The sequence below is a fragment of the Micromys minutus genome, assembly GCF_963924665.1.
Source record: "Micromys minutus genome assembly, chromosome: 28".
Taxonomy (NCBI): domain Eukaryota; kingdom Metazoa; phylum Chordata; class Mammalia; order Rodentia; family Muridae; genus Micromys; species Micromys minutus.
In genome coordinates, this window is record NC_137963.1 from 13576159 (window position 1) to 13600871 (window position 24713).

The following is a 24713-nucleotide window of genomic DNA, read 5'->3' on the forward strand; positions in this document are numbered from 1 at the left end:
AACATGAGTGTGTTGCCAGCATCTGTGCCTTTGTCGTCAATGGAAATTACTTATAGCTTGATATCATATTTCATTTGTTACAGATGTCTTAAAATACAGCTTATGCTCATAGCTGCTTTGAATTTATGGCTATTATTGCATCTGGTACTGGATCTTTTAATTTGATGTGTCACAAAAGAAGCACATATATTATTACTCTACAAGTGGTGCTTTTTTAAAAAAAAGAAAGGATTTTGATAAATGATTTCTTTTAGAATGCTTTTGTGTTTGGCTCCATGCATGAAAAACAGGATTGTAATGTGTGGGGAGCCTCTGGCTTCATGCAACTGACAACGTATTTCTTGTATCAATGCAAGAACACATACCAGGAAATTGGAGTTGGACAATTTTCAGGGTGGATGGAAAGCCTGCAGTGGTTCATAGTGGTCCTCCCTAAATTGAAGTGAGTGTAGCTATCTCTGTTTTAGTTTCAGAGTCTTGCAGAGAAGGTTCATGTGCCATCTACTGATGCATTAATTTATTACTATTCAATCATTCATTTTGACTTTAAATCATTCTGATTGGAAGATGCTACTTATGGCATTGGTCAGTGAAGAGGTTGGCACAGATCCCCCCCTCTGTGTAATTGTCATTATCTCCGGATGTTCCTGGTAACTTAAGAATTAGGTATTATCAGCCATTTTGCAGAAACAAATGAGGCTCAGTGAGTTAATGAATAACAGGGGAACGTTTTGAGCCTTCAGCCTCTTTACAGGGATACACTAGTATTTATTTCTGATTTCACTACAGATTGCTATAAGTTCCTTCATTTCCTGGGGTGTGATCCCACTCCCTCCATTTTTACACTTGTACTCTGAAATTTATAGTAGACAATAGAGAACAGCAGACAGCCTTTCTGGGGAGCCATATAATACTATTGACCCGGGAGGACTCTTGAGATCATTGTGCTCCTGTGGAAAGAGAGGTCCAATGATAGTGAAAGACACACAGCAGAGGAAGACAGAGCTGAGCTCGCATCCTGAACCTTATACCTCAGGCTGCTGCTCACCCTTCTGGCTAATACAGACCCACATACAGTGTAATTATGTGCTCTGATCGTGTCCAGCAGATCCTCTGCCATTCCAGGCTCTAGAAAATCTTCCATCCCCAAGCAGCTTGGGGTGCCCACAACTGAGAAAAGTGCTGGCTTTCTAAGAAAGCTCTCCAAAACTGTGGGCCCTCCTGCCCCTGATGCCCATCATAATGAGCTTCTCTCTAGGGTGTGAATCATGTGGAGCCATCCAAGATTCCATGTGCATATTTCATGAATAAATAATCCCCAATATTTATGATTTTCCACTGAGCCAGGTTTTCCCCCCTCTTGTTCTTTCTTTCTTTCTTTCTTTCTTTCTTTCTTTCTTTCTTTCTTTCTTTCTTTCTTCCTTCCTTCCTTCCTTCCTTTCTTTCTTTCTTTTCTTAATGATGAAACTTATAAAAAAAGAAGAGGGCAAGAAAGAGAATATCTATTACTGAGTAGTCAGTTCAAGTGCAGGAAGAAGAAAGATGGCCTGGGAGAACAGCTGAACACCACTGTCATTGTGGATGGTAGAGGTGGGACACATATCATCAGGACACTTCTAATGAAGCCCTTGTGGCTTAGCCTCAGTAGGCCCCAGGTTTAATTGGTTGAGAGTGACATTCTCCAGAGAAACCTTCCCCTTAGCTCCAACCTCTTCACCCTAGATTAGATCTGCATCTCTGCCATATGCTTTCCTGGTGTGCGATATGGCACCTCATTCATCAAAGTTTGTAATTGCATCCTTAGATACAGAGAGAGACATGGGCATGAGCAGAGACACACGGGCAAGGATGTAGAAAGTGTCCAAACATAAGCCTGGGCTTAGGAACAGACACCTCTACCACAGCAGAAACAGGTAGCTGTCTAATGTCTGTTCTATTTAACAAACCTCAATCCATAACTGCTTTGCTCATTCCTATGCCTTTAACCTCCAGTCCACACGGTGAATGTAAGTAAATATTTATCCAGTGTCCAAATACATTCTGAAACATGCTGACCCTTTGTGAAGATCTCCATTTTGAGCCTTCATATATTTTTAACTCACTGATTTCTGACCCACAGTGCTGTGATTTGAATGCCATTGTCAATTGCACAGATGAACAATGGACATCGTAATCACTCTTCCTTTGTTCCCAAGGCCACAAAGCTAATCAGCCTTACCCACCTGCTTCCTCTGATCCTTTTGCCCTGTCCTTATTCAGTGAGCAGCTGCAGCATGCTCAGTGCACTGGGAGATGTGATCAAGGAGTCTCTTAGTATGCAGGAAGTTACAAGCTACTCAAAGACACAAGATGCTCACAGGAAGCTACAAGACCACTCTGCTCAGCAATCCATTTCCTCCGCCTAAATCAGTGCAAACTATAATTGCTAAAGGAAGGGAAATGTGAAGTGTCAGCTTGAACCCAACTCGCAGAATTACTGGCTAAGGAGGAATCAGAAAAGGGAAGCCAGGACACGAAAGGGGCTAGAGTTAGACATTCCTAGGATAAGCCTAGGTCTGTCGTTTAGGTTCCTTGCCAATCTTCTCAGATCTGTACTATATTTGTGGACGTCCACATTTTCATGTTGAGATAAAAAATAGGATAATAAGAGTACTCTATGGGACTAAGGCAAGCATGAAATGAGGTAGCTTATAGGAAATCAAAGTGCTAGCTTCTCAGTAGATGTCAGGTATTTTACTACTATTACATGGGGTGCATTCTCTACCTGCAAAGCACAATTCATCGCCACAGCTGCCCCATCAAATTCCTGTCTGGCTTAGTCACTTGTTCCATTGCTGTGAAGAGATACCATGACCAAGGCAACTCATGAAAGTATTTAATTGGTGCTGGTTTACAGGCAGCGTGAGCATAACCATTATGGTGTGAAGCATGGTGTCACACAGGTAGGTATTATGCTGGAGCAGTAACTGGGGGATTATATCTTATCCACAAGTAGCAGTCATAGAGAAAGGATGGTCCTGGCCCCAAGAAAGCTTAATAATGGTTAAAAAATAATCTAGATACAACAACCACTATGGTAATAACTGTTTACTATGCATGCATAAAGGTCACACCATCATTTCAGCACTGTGAGTGTCCATCAACTTGCTCGCTCCAAACACGGTGACACAAAACATAAATCACCCTATTTTGCAAAATAAACCGAGACATCATCTTGAGCATTAGCTTGTTGTGAAAGCAATGAAGATGATATACAGTCTGAGGGATAGTGTGGTGGTTTAGATGAGAATGGCCCTCACAGGGACATATATTTGAGTGTTTGGTCCCTATTAGTGGAATTGTTTTGGGGAAGGATTAGGAGGTATAAGGATGCGTGTTACTGAGGCCTGGGGTAGTGGGTTGATATTGCAAAAGTCCAGTGATAATATACTATATCACATCCCGTTGATAGACATAATATACTATATCACATCCAGGAAACAGCCATGTGCCCAGAAAAAAATCAGATACCCATGGGACACTTCACATGAGCAAAAGGACCACTTGGGAATACAGGCCTTTCCTAGTTCTTCCACGGGCTCCTTATTTTGTAGCCCTGCTATTTGAAACCTTTACCATACTCTGCATTAACAATTGTTGACTATTTTTCCATACTTGGTATTACTGGGTATTTCAGACTAATAACTGAGTTTATTTTTCACGCAAACTCAATTATTGGGATATTAGGAACCTGGAAGCTTGAAATTAAGAGACTTGCATAGTTGGCAATCTGCTGCCGGGAAGTATGCTGCCAGACAAGCCTTTTCACATGCAGCTTGCGATATCTGCAAGGGGTACCGAGAAAGATGGGTGAAAGAAAAGCTTGACTCCAATTCATTGCCTCTTCCTCCCCCATGGTAGCTCAAGAAACAAGGTTTCATATTGTTACCAGAGAATGATTAGTGTGCATCAGTAGGGGGCTTGTCACTGTCTGGGCTCTGAGTCATCCATTCACACCTCTCTAGGAGGCACAGACCTTTCCTAGAGTCTATTAACAGTGGACCATGCCAGCATCTGTTCCCAGCTGCCCTGAAGGATGCTTACTCTGGTTGGTACACAGACTGACAAAGCTGAATGGTACCCGGATGAAGTAGTTTTCCCTGACCAGTCAGTCAGGTGATGGGGAGGCAGGTGTTGTAGTCTCACCCTATCTGTTGGGGTCTGGCTGATTCCAGTTTAAAATCTGAATTGTCCAGTGGGAAAAGGAGCAGAATTAGATCATGAGGGATAGATACACATTTGGAAATGTTTAGATGGTGTCTGGGCGTTGGGAAAGAGACCGAGTTACAGAGAATCTAAATACAATATAGACTCCCCCTTAATCTAGTACCTGTCATGAAGTCAGTGCTCATATATTTATGGAATAAATGAGCAGTAAGTGTGTTCTCAAGTTCAGAGAACCTGTTTGTATATATCAAGTTATTGTAATTTTACAACAGTCTAGAATTGTTATCAAAACAAATGTATTTTCGAGGTAAGAAGATAGTTTCAGAGGGGCCTACATATAGGAGAAAGATTGTGAATTTCAGAAGTTGCTAACACTGAATTCAAAGGTCTTATAGCCCCATACTAAAAGAATGATTGCTTTGGCTCCTTGTGTTGCTGCAAGAAAAAATATATAGGCCGGTTACTTTATAAAAAATGGAAATATGTTTCTCATAATTCCAGAGCTAAGAGATTCATGATTAAAGTTCCAGTAAGGTAATTGTCTGCTGGGATCCTGGTCTTTGCTCCCAAGATAACATTTTAAATAGTGTGTCCCCTGAATGGGTGGAAAGTGACTTAATGTAACACAGGGGGCCTGGTCAAAGGGCATGTGACCTTCACTAGGACATCTGATTCTATTTACACTGTCTCAAGCCTCAAAACACTGTCACTTCAGAACAACCCTATATGTAAAGCCTACTGCCTGCGTGATTATATTTCTGAGTAAATTTTACGTGCATTACACACTTTCACATCTTAGAAGATAGCAAAGTTCTTTAAAGGAGAGGGAAGGACACACGGATGAGGGGAAGAAATCCTTGAAACAGTAGAGGCAGCTGTTGGGTCAGAAAGTTGAAGCCATGGAAATAAGGAAAGCTAAAAGTAATCCTCAGGAGTAATGAAAACTCAGAATTGCTCCCTATCTGGTGCTGAGCAACCATGGCTCCGTCAACAACTCAGCGTCCTTTGACTTAAAACCTCCAGACCTGGGACACAATTTACCCAGCCTACCCACTTTGTGATGTTTGATACATAGCTCAAATAAAGGGGTTCAGACATTTTATTCCTATGGTGGTCAATATTGTTATAGATCATATACACCTAGTGGCCAGGAGTTAGGGTGGGGAATGTGTAAAGAGCCAACAGGCTCTTTCCATCCATCTTCCTCTAAGTCATAGAGGAACGACACACTGATGCTTGCTCATTGCTTTGACTGCTTTGGGAGCTCAGACCTGCCACTAACAACAATTTGTTGATGCTTAACTGTGGCATGGAAGCACTCCAGTGGAATTGTGTGCACACCCTTTTCTTGCCCGTGTGACCAGGGAAAGTGACAGCGCTCTCCTAAAATCTACTCCCTGCAGCTACACAATGGGAGAAAAAAAAAGTTAGTTTACAAAGCCATTAAAAGATCAAAAGCAATTGCATAGGAAACAAAACAAAACCATACACTATGCTTTGCACATAGCTCAGGCCCAGAAAATCATTGATGGGAAAGACAACAATGATGAAGGTGGTAATGTTCGGCATGAACTAGATTCTCATGTCTCTGGTGCCCTGACCCTACACACCTATTGATAAATTCAGCTTGCCTCTGTCTCTGGGGGAACCCACTGAACCTTTGATTTACCCCTTAGTTCATGCTACGGTTGGCAGTTCGGAAGTGCAATGAAGGACAGAAAACCCAAATCCTAAACTCAGGCCAGAATGATGGATTGAGTTCTCAAGCTTTAAGGGAAAAAAAATGCAGTGTCTGCTCTGAACTCCTTTTTCCTCTTGTGTCTAGTTGCCTCATTTCCTCTCTGGACATAATCACTCCTCTTGGCTTAGCAAGAGCCTTGTGCCAGGCCTTTGTGTCTTAAGTAGAGCTTCCCGTGTGTACGCCGCTTATGCAGAATTGATCGTTTTAAGAGCTAGCAGTCTGCTCATTTGTAGTCTTTAAGGTCCTGCAGAAAAATGGTATCTTGTGCTTTTTTTGCTTCTCCTTGTTTTTTCTGTCATTCTTTCATTTTCCGGTCCATGTCTTTCACTTACCCCCTTTCTTTCTCAATCTTGCTTATCTTCTCTTTCTCCCTGCCTCTCCTCTTTATGTATTTCTCCTGCTCTGTCTCCTCATTTTGATGTCTCTTTTCTTCTGTCATCATTTGACTATCCTTTACTCACTATGTGTAGATCTGTCTGTCCATCTGTCTCACTTCCTCTCTGTCTTCTGCTTCTCTTTACTAGCTCTGGGTGACTATGTGTCTATACCTCCATTTCTTTTTTTTTTTTCTAGCCACTTCTCTGCACTTCTGCCCTTTCCTGTTCTCATTTTCTCAGATCCTCTCTCCTTCCACCTATATCTCCTTCTGGCTCTTGCCTTCTCTAATGCCTCTGACTGTGTTTATATATTAAAGCTTTGTGTCTTCCCAAACATAGTCAACTCTTTCTGTGCTTCAAATATGGGCAGCCTCCTAAGTATTTCATTTTATAACTGTTAACCATCCCCATGTACTGGTCTCTTCACGCTATCCTAATCTAGGGACAATCCCACAATTCAGCTGATGTAATCCCTGTTGTCTCTTTCTACAGAACCAGACATGTAGGACCTTGACGGGATCACAGGGCCACAACAGGAAGCAGCATGCCCTATTGGACAGAAAGTTTTCAAAAGTATATATTTCAGGGAACCTGCATCTGTGCTTTCTGTTGTTTTCCTTATTCTACTTGAACACAGTTACCCAGCCCATATTCTGCCAGGGTCTGCTTTGACGACCATATAGGCATGAATAAACCCTAAGCCCTTCCCTCCAAAAGCATACCCTCTCCTTAGTAGACAAAGAAACTGGTCATGACATTCAGTTATGTCATACACTTAAGCAGTGTATTAACATGATAAAATAATTAAATCTAGTAAGAAAAGAGGGTTCTATAAAAGACAGAACAATAAGGTATATAAAAAGGACTTGTCTGAGGTCACTGTTGTACCCAAGGATATAGGATAGAGTCTAGTACATATTAACCAGCTAATCAAAAACCATGTAAGATACATGTGTATATGAATGAATGGATGGACAAATGAAAGAATTTAATCAGTTTGCAAGGTGTCTTGGTATTTCGCCAGGAAAATAATTCATAGATAAATATCTTAGACAGTAAAATGTGATAAATATTCAGACAGCATGCAGGTCATAAGGCAATAATGAAAACTGTGGGTTTTATAGCATTTTAAACTTTAGATTTTTAGGAATACAGGTGTTGAATAAATTAAGTAAATGCAATCTATACTTCTTCTCACCTCTAAAACTCCTATGTAGGAGACATTTCTCGCCCCAAGCATCCAGGTTAACATTCAGACTGACCATATTGATTCATGTTCTAGCATATGGACGGACTGACTTCATCCTCCAGCTGCCAGGCCTGAATCTTTAGTATCCTTTAGCTTTACCCAATGGTACTCACATGTCCTACTCTGGTCAGCAGTCCATGAAACAGCCAAAAGATGTAGGAATACCCTGATGCTTTATTATCATCTGGGATGCCAATAAAGGTCCTCCTGAGATCCTGAGCTTGACATGGTATAAATGATGTTTTACTATGGATTTTTTGACAAGTCCTGACTTGTTCTCTTTGTGAGGATTCATCTCACAAGATGGGTCCCCAATCATCCCTTTGTGAATAACTATTGCAGAATCTGCCTTTAAAATGGCTAACCTAAGGTTCAGTTTTCAAAGAGCAAGAATCAGAAGAACAAACAATAGGATTTATGAGAGTAGAGAAAATATGGTCAAATATCAGTCAAAAAGCTTTTCTAGATGAATATAACTGATAGAACATGTGTATGAATAAATATATTTATATAAATAAGCATTTTGTCGCTGCTGTAAAGAGATACTATGACCAAGGCAACTCTTATAAGAACAGCATTTAATTGGGGCTGGCTTCTAGTTTCAGAAGTTCAGTCCATTATCATCAAGGCAGGAACGTGGCTCCATCCAGGCAGGCATGGTGCAGGAGCTGCTGAAAGTTCTACATCTTCTTCTAAAGGCAGCTTGGAGAAGAATGGCTTCCAGGGAGATAAGACGAGGGTCTTAAAGCCCTTGCCCACAATGACACACTCCTTCCATCAAGGCCACACCTACCCTAACAAGGTGATGTGCCTGCAAATAGTGCCATGCCCTGGGCCAAGCATATACAAACTGTCATACATATTCCATAAAATAGCAACAGAAACGTTTGCACATTTTAAGTATATAATAGATGTGTATATATGGTATTTATTTAAGTGACTTACAGCCTGTAGTCAGCTAGTCCAATAATGGCTATCTAGCGATGAAAGGGCTAAGAGTCCAGACGATGACTGTCTCAACTGGTCATTAGTGTATGCCAGCATCCTGAAGTAGTCTCCAATGTAAGTGAGAGGACAGAATTGCCAGTGGCAGCAAGAGAAATGACACAAAGAACAAGCTTCCTTTTTCCCTGTCCTTTATAGCAGCTTCTAGCAGAGATGCAGCCTCTAGCATAGCCTAGATTAAAGGTGGAGCTTTCCACCTCCAAAGATAATGCATTACAGGTGTATCTTCTCACCCCAGAGGAGCTGGATTAAAAGTGAGGCTTCCCACTTCAAATAAATGACTTAAGTAAACATCCCTCACAGGTGTACCCAGTTGCCAGGGTAGTAGTACATTCCAGAGGTAGCACAGATGATAAATAAAAAGAGCCATCACAGATGGGTATCTAGGGAAAAGATTGTGAAGAACCTCAAGGGCCAAGAAAATGACTTTAGGTGCCCTTCTAGAAGTATGGGGGAGTTATTAAACAGAGGAATATCTAATTAGAGCTGGATTTACCAAGTTCACTACCAATCCTTATAATTCTCAGACAGAAGGGTGTAAGATTAGGAAAAGAAAATGAGTTTAGAATCCCAACCTGGGAACTGCAGGCTTGAATGGAGAAAGAGTGGGAAACGTCATTGCTGGTGTCTGTCACCAGCTCTTTCTGTTTCTTATGTTTGCTTTTTGTCATGGGAGGGGACACTGCCAAGTCCCACTTCCAGTGGGACACACTTACCAATCACTGCATCTGTAAGACTCATCTGTCTAACCCAGTGCAAGAATATTTCTTTTATAAGCTCTTTATTCATAAAATAGCAACAGAAATGTCTGTCTAAGCTGCCCATATTATAGAACCCATCTTATAGAGTCCCATCATATTGGTGGCAGATCAATAAGTAAGAGAAACCTCATTTGGAGAGAATTCTGTGACCTCCCCAACAATAGTTGTTGACAGATTTAACAATTTGAGCTTCATGACATGGTTTGAAAACAATCATTTCTGATGTCCTAGGGCTAGAATCTTGTGTTTCTGGTTGGACCTTATATTTATAGCCTGGGCAATTTGGGAAAAAGAAAACCTACAACAATTTTTAGCCTCAATTTTATAAACTGGGGTCAGAATAATGCTATCCACATAGCTACTGTACAGAGTTTTTGAGAACCATACAAACATATAGTCCAAGCAAAGAGTTTTGTAGTAGATTGAACTTTCCTTCTGTGAGTGGGAAAACCAGGTGGAACTTGAGACAAACTCTAATGATGTAAGCTAGTCCTTATGTATTTTACAGTCTAAGTTCTTGGTAGTCCTAAGGAAAGAAAATTCATATTTCTAACACACAGCTGCTCTACTGGCAAAGTTGAAATCTCATAACCAATCACCTTCCATCACTGTGAGAGTAATTGAAATAATATGTGAAGATGTAAATCTCCTTTTCCTGATCACAACAGAATGGAAGCACTATGCTTTTCACTGTTGCCTCCCTTTATCCTTTTATTTGCATTATTTTCTTAATTAAAAACAAAATAAATAATGATTTATAGTGTTCTGGACTTACATTAATAAAAACCAATAACAAAACAAAACAAAAAACCCAATGAACCGAACAACTATGTAGCCATTTCTGAGGTTTAACCATCCCCTTTTTTTTCCCAAGGGAAGAAGCAATGCTGTCCACGTACTTTGAAACCATCAATGACCTGCTGTCCTCCTTTGGTCCAGTCCGTGACTGCTCAAGGAACAATGGGGGCTGCACCCGAAACTTCAAGTGTGTGTCTGACCGCCAGGTGGACTCCTCAGGATGTGTGGTGAGTGTTCTGTGACCCAAGAGCTATTCATATGGTCGAAGAACTCTGTGCAAGGGGAAGTGAATAGAAGTAAAACATTGTAAAGCAGCTTGTTTCAACCTGTGCATTGTAACCTCCTTGGGCTCAATTGACTCTTTTACAGGAAAAATACATACCCCCCCACACACGAATGTATATAAACATACATACACATATATAAAATAATATATAATAGTAGCAAGATTACAGTTATGAAGTAGCACAAAATAATTTTATGGTTGGGGGTCACCACAACATGAGAAACTGTATGAAAGGGTCACAGGATTAGGAACGTTGAGAGTTGCTAACTTAGATTTACAACCTTTGTGTGACTTCAGATATCAGGCTGCTGGGCTCTCCTCCACTGTGAGGTGGGATCACTAAACCTACCTCTTCAAATTTCTAGAGAAATAAAATGAGATAATAGAAGTAAGTGTCCTTCCTGGGAAGCTCTGAATTCTAGAAGCTCATAGTGCTTTTGCTATTGAAACATAACCTGCCTTAGCTCCATGGACACAGTGCAGGCAGGGGAAGTGAGTAAGATGAAAATAGTACCCAGTGTAGATTCTTTTGTGTGGTTTAGAGGACGCTGCAGCAGAAACTCAAAGCTAGCAATAGGTTTCTTTGGGAAGTAGGTCTTAGAAATGGCTTTTGAAAAGCATGGATCTGTTGTTATGAAGAAAAAAAAAAAACGGTGCAGACACTATAACAGAGGGGTTGGTGTAAAGGGAGGAATTTTTTTTCTCATGGAATTCCAGTGTCTAGTATAAAATAAGGATACAGTAAAAGTTAAGTGAAGATACCTGTTGCCTATGAAAATACATTCCAAAACTGATGGTTTGTTTTGTAAGGATTAACCTAAAGTAGTTGTTTGAATTTTAAATTTCTGAGCTACAACTAGAGGTGGGGTCATATCTCATGAACTGGAAGTTTTATCAAGTAATGTATGTGCACGTGTGCATAGGTGTTTGATGTGTTGAAGAGCAGGCAGCCCAGACATATGCTTTGTAATTGTCAGGCAGGCTCAGTCTGGTATTATGTTCTCTTCATTTGGCTCCTTTCCAACCCCTCCATGCGCATCACTCACCACTTGACTTTAGCCTACATTAGAGCCAAATGGACCTGATTAAATGCAATTCTTTGAACATGCTGCTTGTTTAAGGCTCCTTGCCCTTCGCTTAGAGTCAATTTCTCTGTCAACCCTTGGAGCAAATAAGTAGACATGCTTTCAGATCTTCGTCCTTTCTGAAGACATCCCCCTCCCACCCAGGAAGTGGGAAAGATCTTCCTATTGTCACTACCTACTTTTCTTGTATCACCTGGTATATTTTACAGCACAGACTCCTTGCTCTAGGTTTGTCTCAACCAATAAGCCTAATGAGATCCCGGGGAATCTGTTGATTCATTTTGTACACCAACAATATTCATCTTAGAACAGGAAGCTGAGGGGTTCAGGGACAAGGATAGGAGTCACTACTCTGAACTTAGTTCTCCAAATGAGACTGGAAAGGAAGGAATTGACCCATCTATAGCAGTAGAGAAATAGCTGAAGCTTAGGAGGTTAGTAAAAGAAGATTTTAGAACACAAGGAGAGCCGGTGAACCTGTAGTTTAGATTAGGTGATCCACAGGTCCTTTAGAGGTAGGTGACGAGTTTAGTCGCTTCAGTTTTCAGGACTATAAGTGACAGGAAGTTAACACAGAGTAGTAGTTCAGGCAAAAAGTAGAAACTCATGGTCGAAGGCAATGTTTAGGCGTGGATCATGTAACTGGATGAGAATCAGTCTCCACTCTCTAGCTCTGCTTTCTCCCAAATATCATTCTCTGACCTACTACAGTATTTCTACCCTGAGTCTTGTAAACAAGAACAGCCCTTTCTTAGTTGTTTTCATGACAGACCCTGGAATATCATATTGGGCAAACTTGGTTATCACCCCTAGCCCTTCACCAGTAAATCCTGCAATTGAGGGGCTTGGCCAGGCTCATCTTCCCATGAGTCACATGGAATATTTCAACCAAGAGACAACTACATTTGAAACATGTAGCTCAGATAGGTACAGACATGGACATCCTAGAAAATGCAAGTTCCAGAAACTGGAAAAGTTTTTGAGTGCTGTGTATGTGTATGTATTAGAAGTCTGATTCAGAATACGGTGGCCAACACTTCAGTCTTTATACTAAAAGAGTGAGACCCAGTAAGGGAGAGCAAGTCTGCTCATATTGTAGCACTGATCAGTGGACAAATAATCCCAAAGAATTTTAATACTGTGTCTCCAAAGCATGATAGTGGTTTTTCTGAACAGTTTTTTTCTCATTCCTCAAGTATTGAAACTTCTTTGTTAGGGTTAATGTCCATGAGCAGTGAAATTTAAAAGTCAGAAATAGCGGTGAGAGCCCTATAAACAAAGCAGTGTGTGTCATGCATGTTTAGGAGTTCGGTAACTATCTTCCCTCTCATTAACATAAACTAAGACAAAACTAAGAAAAATAAGAGGAGAGCAAGACATGCAATAGTCTGCTATGTTTTGGGGAATTTCCCTCTCGATTAAGAGGACACTGCTAAACTTCTTAGATACAACGAATGTTAGCAAACTGTACTGCAAGGAATAAATGGGACAATAGGCCACTAAAGGCTTAAAACTTATTTATTTCATATGCATCCCCTCCTAAACAAATACTTCATCTGGTATAAAAAAATAATCACACCTTATATTCTGTGTGTGTGTGTGTGTGTGTGTGTGTGCGCGCACTCGCATGTGGGAATGTGTGCGTTTACATATGCAGAGGTGCATTTGTGTATGTAAATGTAGATGTTACAGGACATCCTCTAGTATCTATTCTCAAGCTCAATCACCTTTTTATTTTCTTTTGAGGTCAGATCTCTCACTGGCCTGAGCCTCCTGGGTTAGGCTGACCATATCCACATGTCTCTGACTCTACCACAACACTGGGTTCACAAGCACATGATGTAGTTCAATCCCCACCTTCACTCTCCCTCTCCCCCTCCTCTCCCCCCCCCCTCTTTCTCTCTCTCTGTCTCTCTGTCTCTCCCTCCCTCCCTTCTCCCTCTCCCTCTCCTTCCCCTTTCTCCATCTCCCTCTCCATCTCCCCCTCCCTCTTCCCCCTCCCCCTCCCCCTCTCCCTCATGGCTTTCAGGAATCAAACTCAGTTCCTCATGTTTGCATTATAAGTATTTTGCCAACTGGGCTGTCTCCCAAGCACCATTATACTTTGAATTAAAACAAAGAAAACAAGTAGTCCCTCACAACTAATTGCAACATGGGTTCCCTCCTGGATGAACAAATGAGTCTATTTATTTATTTATATTTATTTATGAATAGAGTGACTTCCTAAGGTTTTCCCATCAGGTGGCAGGATAGAGTATAAAGACCATGTCTTCCATATCATTCCTAGAGCCAATCCATTTGGAGTTGATTTCCTGCCAAGCAGAGAGGAGTTGATCTGAGGGAGATGGATTTCAGTTATGATTTAATCATTAGCTACCTGAGAACCAACAGTGACCTTTCAGTTTCTTAATACCTCCAAACAGAAAAACAGTTTTTGAATGCACAGAATTTTTTTTCTTTTTCCTGCAGGATGAAAGAACACAGCAGAGGGATGGGAGATAGTTCAATGTTTTCTGTGTGATCAACAGGACAGAGTTCTGGTCTCCAGAAGCCACATAAATCCTGGGTCGGTATGGCATCATGCATGTAATTACTGTCTCAGAAGGCAGACAAATGAGATCCCCAGAGCAAGCTGACAACCAAGACTAGCTGAATCTGCAAGCTCTTAATTTGTCCAAAAGACCCAGCCTCAAAGAATAAGGATTAAAAAGAAAATGATAGAAGATTCCTGATTTCACTTTGATCCTCACATACGCATACACACATGTGCACATGTACCTACATGCATGCATCATCACACATATGCAGACAGGAATATGTGTATGCACACATACTCTATATTCAAATGCATGATAAAAAGAAAAATTAAATAACTCATTACACAATAATGTGGGATTCTACAAATACCATTTTTCTGAGTTTATACTATATTAATGATGATCACACATGGTGTATGTAATATTGGGGCCAGACAAATTTATAAGCAGCTGAATTAAGGAGCATCCTCTATGTTTCTAAACGTAGATAACATTTTCAACCTTCTATATACATTGGGAGTAGAAAATGAGTTTTGGTCTATTCTTGTTTTTATTTAACCTCCTTTATGCCCTAACCATCCCTAAGGAGTCAGAATGATGTGTGGTGCTGTACCATTACATCTGGTTGCTACCTGCTATTTGTTCTGCCCCAATCCACCTTTATCTCAAACTTTGGTACCTATAAGAACCTATATGTTCTCACCCGATTTATCAGTATGTGATTTATGCTGCTGTCTGTTGTGAGTATTCTTCATCTCACTGTGAGTTCATGTAAGACCATATGGGTCTATCTATACAATAGTTTTTCTATACCCAACTGGTGCACCTGCTTTTATATGCTATCTTTCTCTGAGCCAGGCTGTCCAAAGCTTTTTTGTTCTATGCTTGCCATGAAGGTCTTTGTAGTTTGCAGTTTTCATAAAAATGAGTGTAGTTGGCCAGTCCTGTCATTAGTGAGAGAGATTCACACATATCTTGAGTCTAGAAAGGCAAGTAAAGCACAGATTCTCTGATATAGCCTTCAGAGCCCTCAGACTCATGTAATGTGTGTGTGTGTGTGTGTGTGTGTGTGTGTGTTTGAGTACTGACCTTGTGCCTAATAAGTGAGAATTCCAAAACTGAGGAATAATCCCCAAAGTACTTGATTTTATAACAGTTCTTCATCCCCTTTATCCACTTATATGATTAACCTGATAGGAACAGAGCACCAAGTCCCATTTCAGGAGAAATACTGGCTATTACCAGGTTCTCAATTGACCTTCAACATTCCTTTCCAGCTCACATGGTCTGTACTTCTCTTCACAGTGAGTGAGAAGAAGACCACTTATATAGTACAGCACAGCTTCTTTTCTTGCGTTTTTGTTTCCTTTGGCTTTATAATGATGGTGATTATTGTTAGAAGCAATATTGATATATTTGTAGCCCACCAACACAAAATGGCCTTGAATTGTGGCTTGTGATTCTCAGATTGGCAGAATCTTTGTTATCCTTCTAACAATAAATATACACTAATTCTGAAAATCCATGAGCATGATCTTACTTTACACCAAAAAGAGAGTTTGAATGTGGGATTAACAGTGTAACTGCATAGAAATCTTGAAATAAGAAAGAGGATCGCTAGCCCATAAAAGAATAATATAAGTAATCTGTGTTGTTTTAAGTAACCAAGTTGTGGTACTAAGTAATAATAAAAATATAATATTAATGTAGTATGAAAATAGTATGAGGTTAATGGAGTAGATAAGCTATAAAGACGGTTTGTTTGCATCTTTTTTATTATCTAGCATTACTGGAGATGCCTTGCATCTTGACTAGGCATGGAGGAAGTAATAATAAATGAAACATTGAAAGAGGAGGAGAACCCAAAGTGCAAAGGTTACCAATATTCACACAGTATCAGCATGGCAGAGTTGTGGATGTAAGCTGTGTCTCTGTTGATTGTCTGGCAGCATACAAACTTTACATAAAATTTGAACTAAAGCAAACACCTAATCCTCTCATGGCCAAGGCCTTCCCTCACCATCTCTGAGAGGCCACTGCTCCTGAAATAATCATGGTCTTCTGTCTTTGGGTTGTCCCAGTTTTCTCAGCATAGGGAAGACACCTTGGGGCTGGCCCAATACCAGACAATCCCAGTTCATCCTGATGTCACAAAATGTTAACTGGGGCTACTTTCCTCTGTTTACAAATGAATCACAAACAGGCAAAGGAAAGCTTTTTCTGTGTTGATATCTCCGAGCTCCTGAATCCTGAGGGCTTTCAAACCTCTGGGGCTTTTACTCTGAGACCTAAAAGATAGAAATGTATAACTCCAACTTTTGAAGCTAGAGACTTACAGCTCTAGGCACTCAAGTCAGAACAATCTCTAAGTCTTTAATGCCAGCAGCTACTACTGCAGCCCTGGGATTCTGGGAATCAGGACCTTTACACTTATCAGGGGATAGCAATAGAAGTCTTAAGTATGGATAAAATGAGCCTCAGTTCTCAGTCCCTCTCAGCTTTCTGGAATGTTCACAGTCACCTGGTCTTACTACTTTCACGGTATTTTTTTCTAATTAGTATTCTAAATTAATATACGAAGTAATAGGTTCACTGTGTCTTCATAACCTTTTACCTTCAAGGTTCTTAAATGTCCTTCACAGACTCCTCCACCTCTTCTGCCAACCATTCTCTGTGATTCCTCTTTGCCTTTCAAGTTGCCAAGTCAACTAGAGAGGGAGCCCCAGAGGCTTGTAGTCACTTCTCAGATACTTTCTAACTTTTGTTGCAATCTGAAGTCTCATTCAAGAAGCCCAGAATTTAGACTGTTTTTAATATTATACATACAGCTGGTTGTCAACCTGTGATAAAGGCCACAATTAGGTGAACAAAAATGAGGACATGACCACTTCTATATATAGTTGAAGGATGGAAAATGATTTTATTGTAGATATGAGGGAAAGAACCATCAGGACATCTGCAAGGGTCCAGACAGAATATGGCCAGCAGAATACACTGAGATATGACAGACAAGGGGGAGAGTGGAAGAGAAAGAGAAAATAAAATGACAAGAGGGGACCAGTTACCAAGACAAGATCAAGTGGTGAATTAAGAGAAGAATCAAGAGTCAAACAGACACATAAAACCATAACCAAAATGGCAAAGCTGTATATAGGAATCAAAGGTGGGAGAAGGGAAACAGAACATCCCTTGGGCTGGAAGGGTTTAGGGTATTGGACAAAGACATGCTGGGAGGTTCTGAGGGACACTTGTCCAAAGTTTCTTTTTGATATAACTATAATAAATAAAGACTACTGATAATAAAGGATTTTATGACTTATAAGTTTTATGTGCATGTATGTGAGAGCCTGGTATGTGTACCATGTGCTTACAGATACCTGTGGAAGTTAAAAAAGACCATCTGAACTCCTGAGACTTGAGTTGGGCATGGTATAAGCTGTTTTATGTGGATGCTAGGAGTAAAATCAGGGTTTTCCTTAACCAAGGAACATCTTTTTAGGTCCTGTTATATCTTTGATTGGCTCCTAGTGTTTTGTTTATTTGTTTGTTGGGATTGGTGTTGTTGCTATGTGTGTATGCAAAGAGATAGAGATATAGAACTGTGACACTGAAGAAAAGGCTCCTAAACTAGCCTGCAAAGAATAAAACAGAGCTCACTTATATAGACAAAAAGGACAGTAGCCTGTTTCTGCATACTTTCCAGTACATGAGAAGGACACAGTCTTGTTAGTGTATAGATTCTATTTCTACCTAACCAGCATGAGCTGTTACTTGAGTCTTTGATCTTTGACATTCTGATTGGTGTAAAGAAGAATCTCAGGCTCATTTTGATTTGCATTTCCCTGATGACTAAGGATGCTGAACATTTCCCTAAATACATAATAAAAATGGCTATCTTACTGAAAGAAATCTACAGATTCATTGCAGTTCCCATCAAAAATCTAAAACATTTTTTACAGACATTTAAAGAGCAATTCTTAACTGCATATAGGAAAACATAAAAACCGAAGATAGCTAAAACAATCCTGAGCAAGACAAGAATGTATGGAGGAATCACCATCTCTGACCTCAAGCAATACTACAGAGCAATAGTATAAATGCCACATTGTATTGGTACAGGAACAGACAAGTTAATAGTGGGATAGAACTTAAGATACAGAAATAAACCCATGCATCTATAAACACTTGATTTTGTCAAAAAGGTCAAAACAATACATTGAGAAAAAAAAGCATCATCAACAGATAGTGCTGTTCTAACTGGATGTCTGCAACTAAATGACTATCTGTAGAAAAATACAAAGTGATCTATATTTATCAGCCTGCACAAAGGTCAAGTCCAAGTGGATCAAGGACCTCCACATAAAACCAGATACACTAAACCTAATAGAAGAAAAAACAGGGAATATATTTTAACGCATTGGAACAGGAGAAAATTTCCTGAACAGAATACCAATGGCTCAGGCTCTGAGATCAACAACTGATAAATGGGACCTCATGATACTGAAAGGCTTCTGTGAGACTGTCAAAGGAGACTGTCAGTAAGAACACATGGCAACTGACAGATTGGGAAAAATCTTCACCAACTCTACATTCGACAAAAAGCTAACAAACAAAATAAGAAGCTAGACTCCAAAAAAACAAACAAAAAAAAACCCTGATTTTAAAAATGAGACATGAGAAGAGACAGGTGAGAAGGTTTTAATACCAGTAGAATAAATGGAAATCTGAAGCTTCTAGGGGATGGGGAAAGGAGCAATCTCTAGAAAGTTCCAGAGACCTAAGATGTTGGCAGCTCCCAGTAATTGATGCGTACAACCTTAGGTGGAATGCTCAGCCGTGGGCATATGGAACCTCAAGAGACAAACTCCAGCAGCTGGACAGTGGAAATATGGGAACACCAACCCACCTATAAAACTTTTAACCCCAAATAGGTCCTGTCTAGGAAAAAAATGGAGGAACAAAGATGGAGCAGAGACCAAAGGAATGACCAACCCATGACCAACCCAACTTGGGAGCCATTCCATGGCTAGGCACCATCTCTGACACTATTAGTGATGCTATGTTGTGCTTGAAGGCAGGAGCCTAACATAGCTGTGCTCTAAGAGGCTCTACCCAGTAACCGACTGAGAGAGATATAGATACCCACAGACAAACATTGGACAGAAGTTAGGCGCTCTTATGGGGAAGGATTGAAGGCCTTGAAGGCAATGGCAACCTCACAGGAAGACTAATAGTGTCAACTAACCCGGAAACTCTCCGGAACTGAAAGCTCCAAGAGACTGAACCAACCAAGGAGCATACATGGGTAGATCAGAGGACCTTAGCATATGTGTAGTGGAGGGATGCCCTTGACTGGCCTCAGTAAGATAGGATGCACCAAATCCTGCAGCTATGTGATGTACCCGAGTTGGAACGGGACCAGAGGAGGGGCACTCTCTCAAAGGCAAGGGGGAGTGGGGATAAGGGGAGAAACTCTCATTGAGCAGGATATGGGAAATGGAGCAGAATTTGGGATGTGAATCTATAAATAAAGAAAACAAAAACAAAGAAACAGCCATCTTACTTTTTGTGGCCATCTTACTTTTTGGCATAGAGTACAATTGTACACAAGGAATACTGTCAGGAGAAAAGGGAACCGTAGAATTCTTCTAAACTGAGCCACCATCAACCTCAAACATGGAAACAGGCAAAGAAAGACTCAGAATGATGGAAAAGTTATTGAAGTTCATGCAGAGATGCAGAAACAGAAATTAGATGGAATTGCAAAGCTCATGCCACCCAGTTGTAACTTCCAATAGTAATGCCCTTTATTGGTTAAGACTGTGAATTGCCAGAATCAAGAATCCAGCAAAAAAACACTTTAAAGAGGAAGGATTTACCTAGCATAAGACCTCAGAAAATTTAGTCTATCAAGGTGGGGAGAGCATTGAAGAACAGAGTAGTTCACAGCACGCTACCAAGAAACAGAGCCATAAAAAGTGATATAGAAAGATACCATGGCAATGACGAGTAAATACGGACAGTGACCAACTTCTTCAACCTACATCCTCCCTCCTGTCTTCGCTCACTTCTCAATGATCCTATCATATTAAGAATCCACCAGAAGATTAATCAATTGATTAGGTGAGAGTCCTCTTGATCCAGTTGTCTCTGAAAATGATCTCACAGACAAGTGTACTTCGCTAATCTCCTAAGCATTTATTAATCCAATCAAGTTGACAGTTGAGATTAAATAGCAAAGTCTGTTTCTCATCTGCCTGACACTTACACATATTATCCCCTTAAACCTTAGTGTTCTACCTCTGGCCTCCCAAAAGGCTAATATCAATCTCATAACACAGAAAGCATTCAGTCTCGTGAGTCTCAGTAATCCTTGCAGTTTCAATGGAGTTCAAAAATCCAGAATCAAAACCTCCTCTAAGATGCAAGGCAAATTTTAGCCATAAGCTGCTGTAGAAGTCAAAAAGAAAATTACATTCTTTCATTGTACAATAGCACAGAGCAAATATCCGTTTCTTAAAGGAAGGAGGACAGGGGAAAGGTGTGAGACAGAAGCAAAAGTGAAATACAGAAGGGCAAACAAAACTCTGTGTCTTGAGTCTCCTGTGATTTGTATATTGATGTCAGCTCAGACAAACTTTTTTTTTTTTTTTTTTTTTTTTTTTTTTTTTTTGAGAGAGAGAGACTTTCTATTTTTCTGGCATCTCTAACTTCTGGGATTCTCCACATAATACTCATAGCTCTCTCAGGCACTCAATTTCAGGTAACCTGACTTCATATTCAGGACCCCAGACTTCTTTTGAAATTTTTAGAAAAGGCCCCATGACATTGTAGTCATGATATTCTAAAAGCCAGCAAAACCAGCAGCAAGTGGGTAATGCCAAGATCTGTATCCACCTCCAGCGACCTCTGGGTTTTTAAGTGGCTAAAAATGAGAAACCTCTTTTCTAGGTGGTTATGCATAAGTACAGTACCTCCTTTCACTTTCTCAAGGGGGAATTTTTCAAGTCGGATGGTGGTGTTGTTTCTTGGAGTTTACAGTGGGTATGGATTGATAGCTTCCGGAGTTGTCTTCAGTGCAAAGTTCTTATCATCTTGGTGCTGGAAACAACAGACATGCTTCAGTTTGAGCGCTATGTTGCCTCCAGTGTTTCTGTGTGAAATCAGTCTATCATTTTAAGCTCATCCCCATGCAGTATTTCAAGACAGAATCATAACATAGACAGTTCCTTTACCTAAATGTAACAAAGATGGTCTCTTCTCTAATTCCCAATAGTACCCTTATCCCCTTTTGTAACCTCATAAGCACAATGTGTTTGGTCCACATTTCTTCTGAGTTTCGGTCATTCAGGTTCCCTGCACCATGTTTTGATTGCAGCATTGTAGGCTTTCTTACACGGCATCTCCAAACTTTTACAAATTCTTCCCGCAGACCAGTTCTAGAGCTATAAGGACCACAGACTTGGATTTATACACGGAAGTGCTCTTGGCGCTGGCACTCATTTTCTACACTCGATAATTTTCTCTTTTCTGTGACATGTCTAACATAAAAATCTAAAAACAGAAAGAAAAAAACAGATATGATAGCTTGCTGTGCTCATGCCAGAAGGTCTGGCAGAGCAGAGAAACTCACACCATGGCAGTCAGTCTGAAAGCTGAGAAAAGCAGGCACGGAAAAGAAATGAAACAGGGGGAGGAAGACCAGATCAGTCCTAGTGACCTGCTCCTTCCAGCTCTGCCCACCTTCTCACTTCTGCCCAGTAAATCATGTTGTGAAAGTTTCAAGAGATCAACCAGTTGATTCAGTCCAAACCTATTGTTTGTTTTCTTTGAACATACATCGCCAGCCACATTGTGAGATGTTTTATGAATCCTTCAGGCATTTCTCTTTTTAGAAAGATTCCTATTTTATTTTATTTTATTTATATGAATATTTTACCTCCATGTGGACCTGTGTATCGTGTGTGGTAGTTAGTACCTGCAGAGGCCAAAGGAGGGTGTCAGATCTCTTGGAGCTGGAGTAATAGAGAGTTGTGAGCAACCAAGCAACCATGTGAGATGCTAGGAATCAAACCTGGGTTCTCCGTTAGAGCAATCATCTCTCTGGTTCTTCCCGGGCATTTATCACATTCAAGTGAACAAGCATAATGAACTGTCATATCTCCCTGTTGAGACTGTATCAGATCAAAGATTGACTCCACAGCATACTTGAGTCCAGCACTATAAATGGAAGAGGAGACACAGAAAAACAAGAAACTCACTTTACTTAGACTGTTTCAGAAGACAGACTCAGCAGGGCAGTGGTGCTTTCTCCAACAAGTCTCTTTACTTCTTGTTATAAGAAGACCCCTCATAAGGGGACTGGAGCAATGGATCAACAGTTAAGAGAATTGAGTGTTTTTCCAGAAGTCCTGAGTTCAATCCCTAGCAACTACATGGTGGCTCAAAATCATCTGTAATGGGATTAAGCCCCTTCTTCTGGTGGGTCTGAAGAGAGTAATGATGTACTCACATACATTAAATAAACAAATCTTAAAAAAAAAAAAAAGAAGAGGAAGAGGGAGAAGAGGTGGAGAAAGGTGACAGTGGGTGGGCAAAAAAGGCATGTACGTGGGTGGCACCTACTTATTCTGTGCTAACCCATTTATGTTCTTGGTAGTCAGTTAAGACTGTGTCCTAGATAAACACCCTTGTGTCCACTTTTCCAAAGCAGAGATGCTAGTGGTGTGCAAGCAACCACCCATGTACTGACTGCATGCAAATGGGGTTCTAAGGGCTTTGCCTGTCTTAACCAATTCCATTCTCACAATGACCGTGTGAGCTGATTATTAGTCTCACCTTCACTTTCCATGCAAAGAAAAGGAACTTATCTTTCAGGGAACTTCTCTGTGAAGAGAATCAGAGTGGGAGGGAAGATCAAAAGGGCAGAAATATTACATACATGTATGTACTTGACGGACCTGTGGAGCGACAGTTTCTTCTGGAGGTGTTTTCCCCATCATTTTTCAGCCCTGCCTCTGCATGCCGGCCCCATTTCAAGCTAGTCCCACACTCTTCACCCCTTACAAAGAAGAGGTAAAGAGTCCCATTTTACCTTTTTCTTTCCCATTTTTCATTCTGTTTCTATTTTCCCCTAAAATGTCATCTGGTCTCCAAGATAGCAGGAAAGACCAGAGGAGCAATGATTACCTAAAGATATTGAGAAGGCAACAAGAGGCCGGCTTTTTAATGGCAAAATGAGTAAGGAGAGGAATGTCCATTTGTTATGTGCCTCGTGATACTGGTCAGAAGGAAGCAAATGCTGGAATGTTGGTCAATAGGCAAAGAAAACATTATTTTCCACTCTTAATGACTCAATTGTGCTGTAATTAAAGTGGAAAAACTTAAGAGGGCAAGAAAGACAAGCACGGAAATTAGTAGAGTGAGAAATTGCTTTGGAGCCCAGCCCAAGCATAGCTGTCCATCCTTGTCTGGGTGGTCCTCCAGCCCTCCTGAGCAAATACAACAGTGGAACTGAGCTTCAGTGTGAGCCAGACCCTGGACAGTGGTCTCCTCTTCCCAGAAGTGGGCTCTCATAGTTTAGTTCTTCCCTGTGCAGCTTTCCAACAAGAGTGATGAATTCAGAGCACAGCCAGGCAGGCCTTGCCAACATCTAAAATGGGAGGGATGATGCTTGCCACATTTTTCTTGTTGAAAATTGCTAGAAAGATGCAAAGTCAGAAGGAAGGCGTCTTTATGGGAACTATTTCAGACTTCTAGTCAGAGTGTCCTCATCAGAGTTTGCTCTCATCTAACAGGTCTAAAAGTAGAGGATTCTACATGTGTACCTTTACCAGGTTGGTATTGCTAATGCCATTAATAATTAAATGAATAGATGCTGTGACTAATGTTAGTCCTGGATGGCTGTTGGGACTCAGAGAAAATATTTAAGTACTGTTGATATGCCAGGCTCTAGAATGAGGGTTTGAAATGCACCACACTGAACCATCACCATGATCCTTTTGAAAACAAGGACTAATATTGCTCATAAGATACGCGAAAGACACAGAAAGCACAAAATGCTTGCCCAAATTCTACTAGCATGGTAGATGCAGTGGCAAAATTCAAATGGAAGTTTTTCAGGCTCCAAATCCTGGTCTATTAATGCACCAAAAGGCTACCTCCAGTGGCTGAAGAGGAGTCCCCAGAGATGCAGTAAATGCCTTTCATGTTAGAGAACATCTCTTTCACTCTCAAAAATGCAGACTTCTTCTATAGTTAAGAGAAGTGGGTATTATGAAGGACTTAGTTAGTCTGTATGGAAATAGAAACTTCCCTGGTTTTGTTGCTTCAGTACAAGACTCAAACTTTGGAATAGCTCTCTCATCAGAATTTATCCATTTGAGTAGCTTCTTTTGAAAGTTTTCAACTGAGCCCTCTTCTTTTCAGACTGTGCAAGGAAAAGTGGAAGGGGTGGGGTGGAGTAGTATGTCTGAGATTATAACATGTGACATTCTCATAAAACCTATGCAGCCTTTTATAACACTAAATACTGTGACTTTTAAAGGCTTGTCTACTTCAACCTCTTCCCCAACACACCTCATTTAATTTCTCTGAGACCTGCTCTTGCTGAGTCTGATAGTATTTCTGAAAATCGACTTTTATTATTTGGATGTCATTATGCCTTTA

General features: G+C 40.5%; 1 protein-coding gene across 4 annotated transcripts in view; it reads left to right on the plus strand.

Moving 5' to 3' along the window:
• ASTN2 (astrotactin 2) overlaps nucleotides 1-24713 on the plus strand; it is a gene marked incomplete at both ends in the record, with an annotated part of 945572 nt that overhangs the window by 539796 nt on the left and 381063 nt on the right. For all 4 annotated transcript variants that reach the window (XM_080940102.1, XM_080940100.1, XM_080940099.1 and 1 more), the window contains one exon: nucleotides 10214-10364. In XM_080940102.1, coding sequence (XP_080796228.1) covers nucleotides 10214-10364 — 151 coding nt within the window. The remainder of the gene's footprint in view (nucleotides 1-10213; nucleotides 10365-24713) is intronic.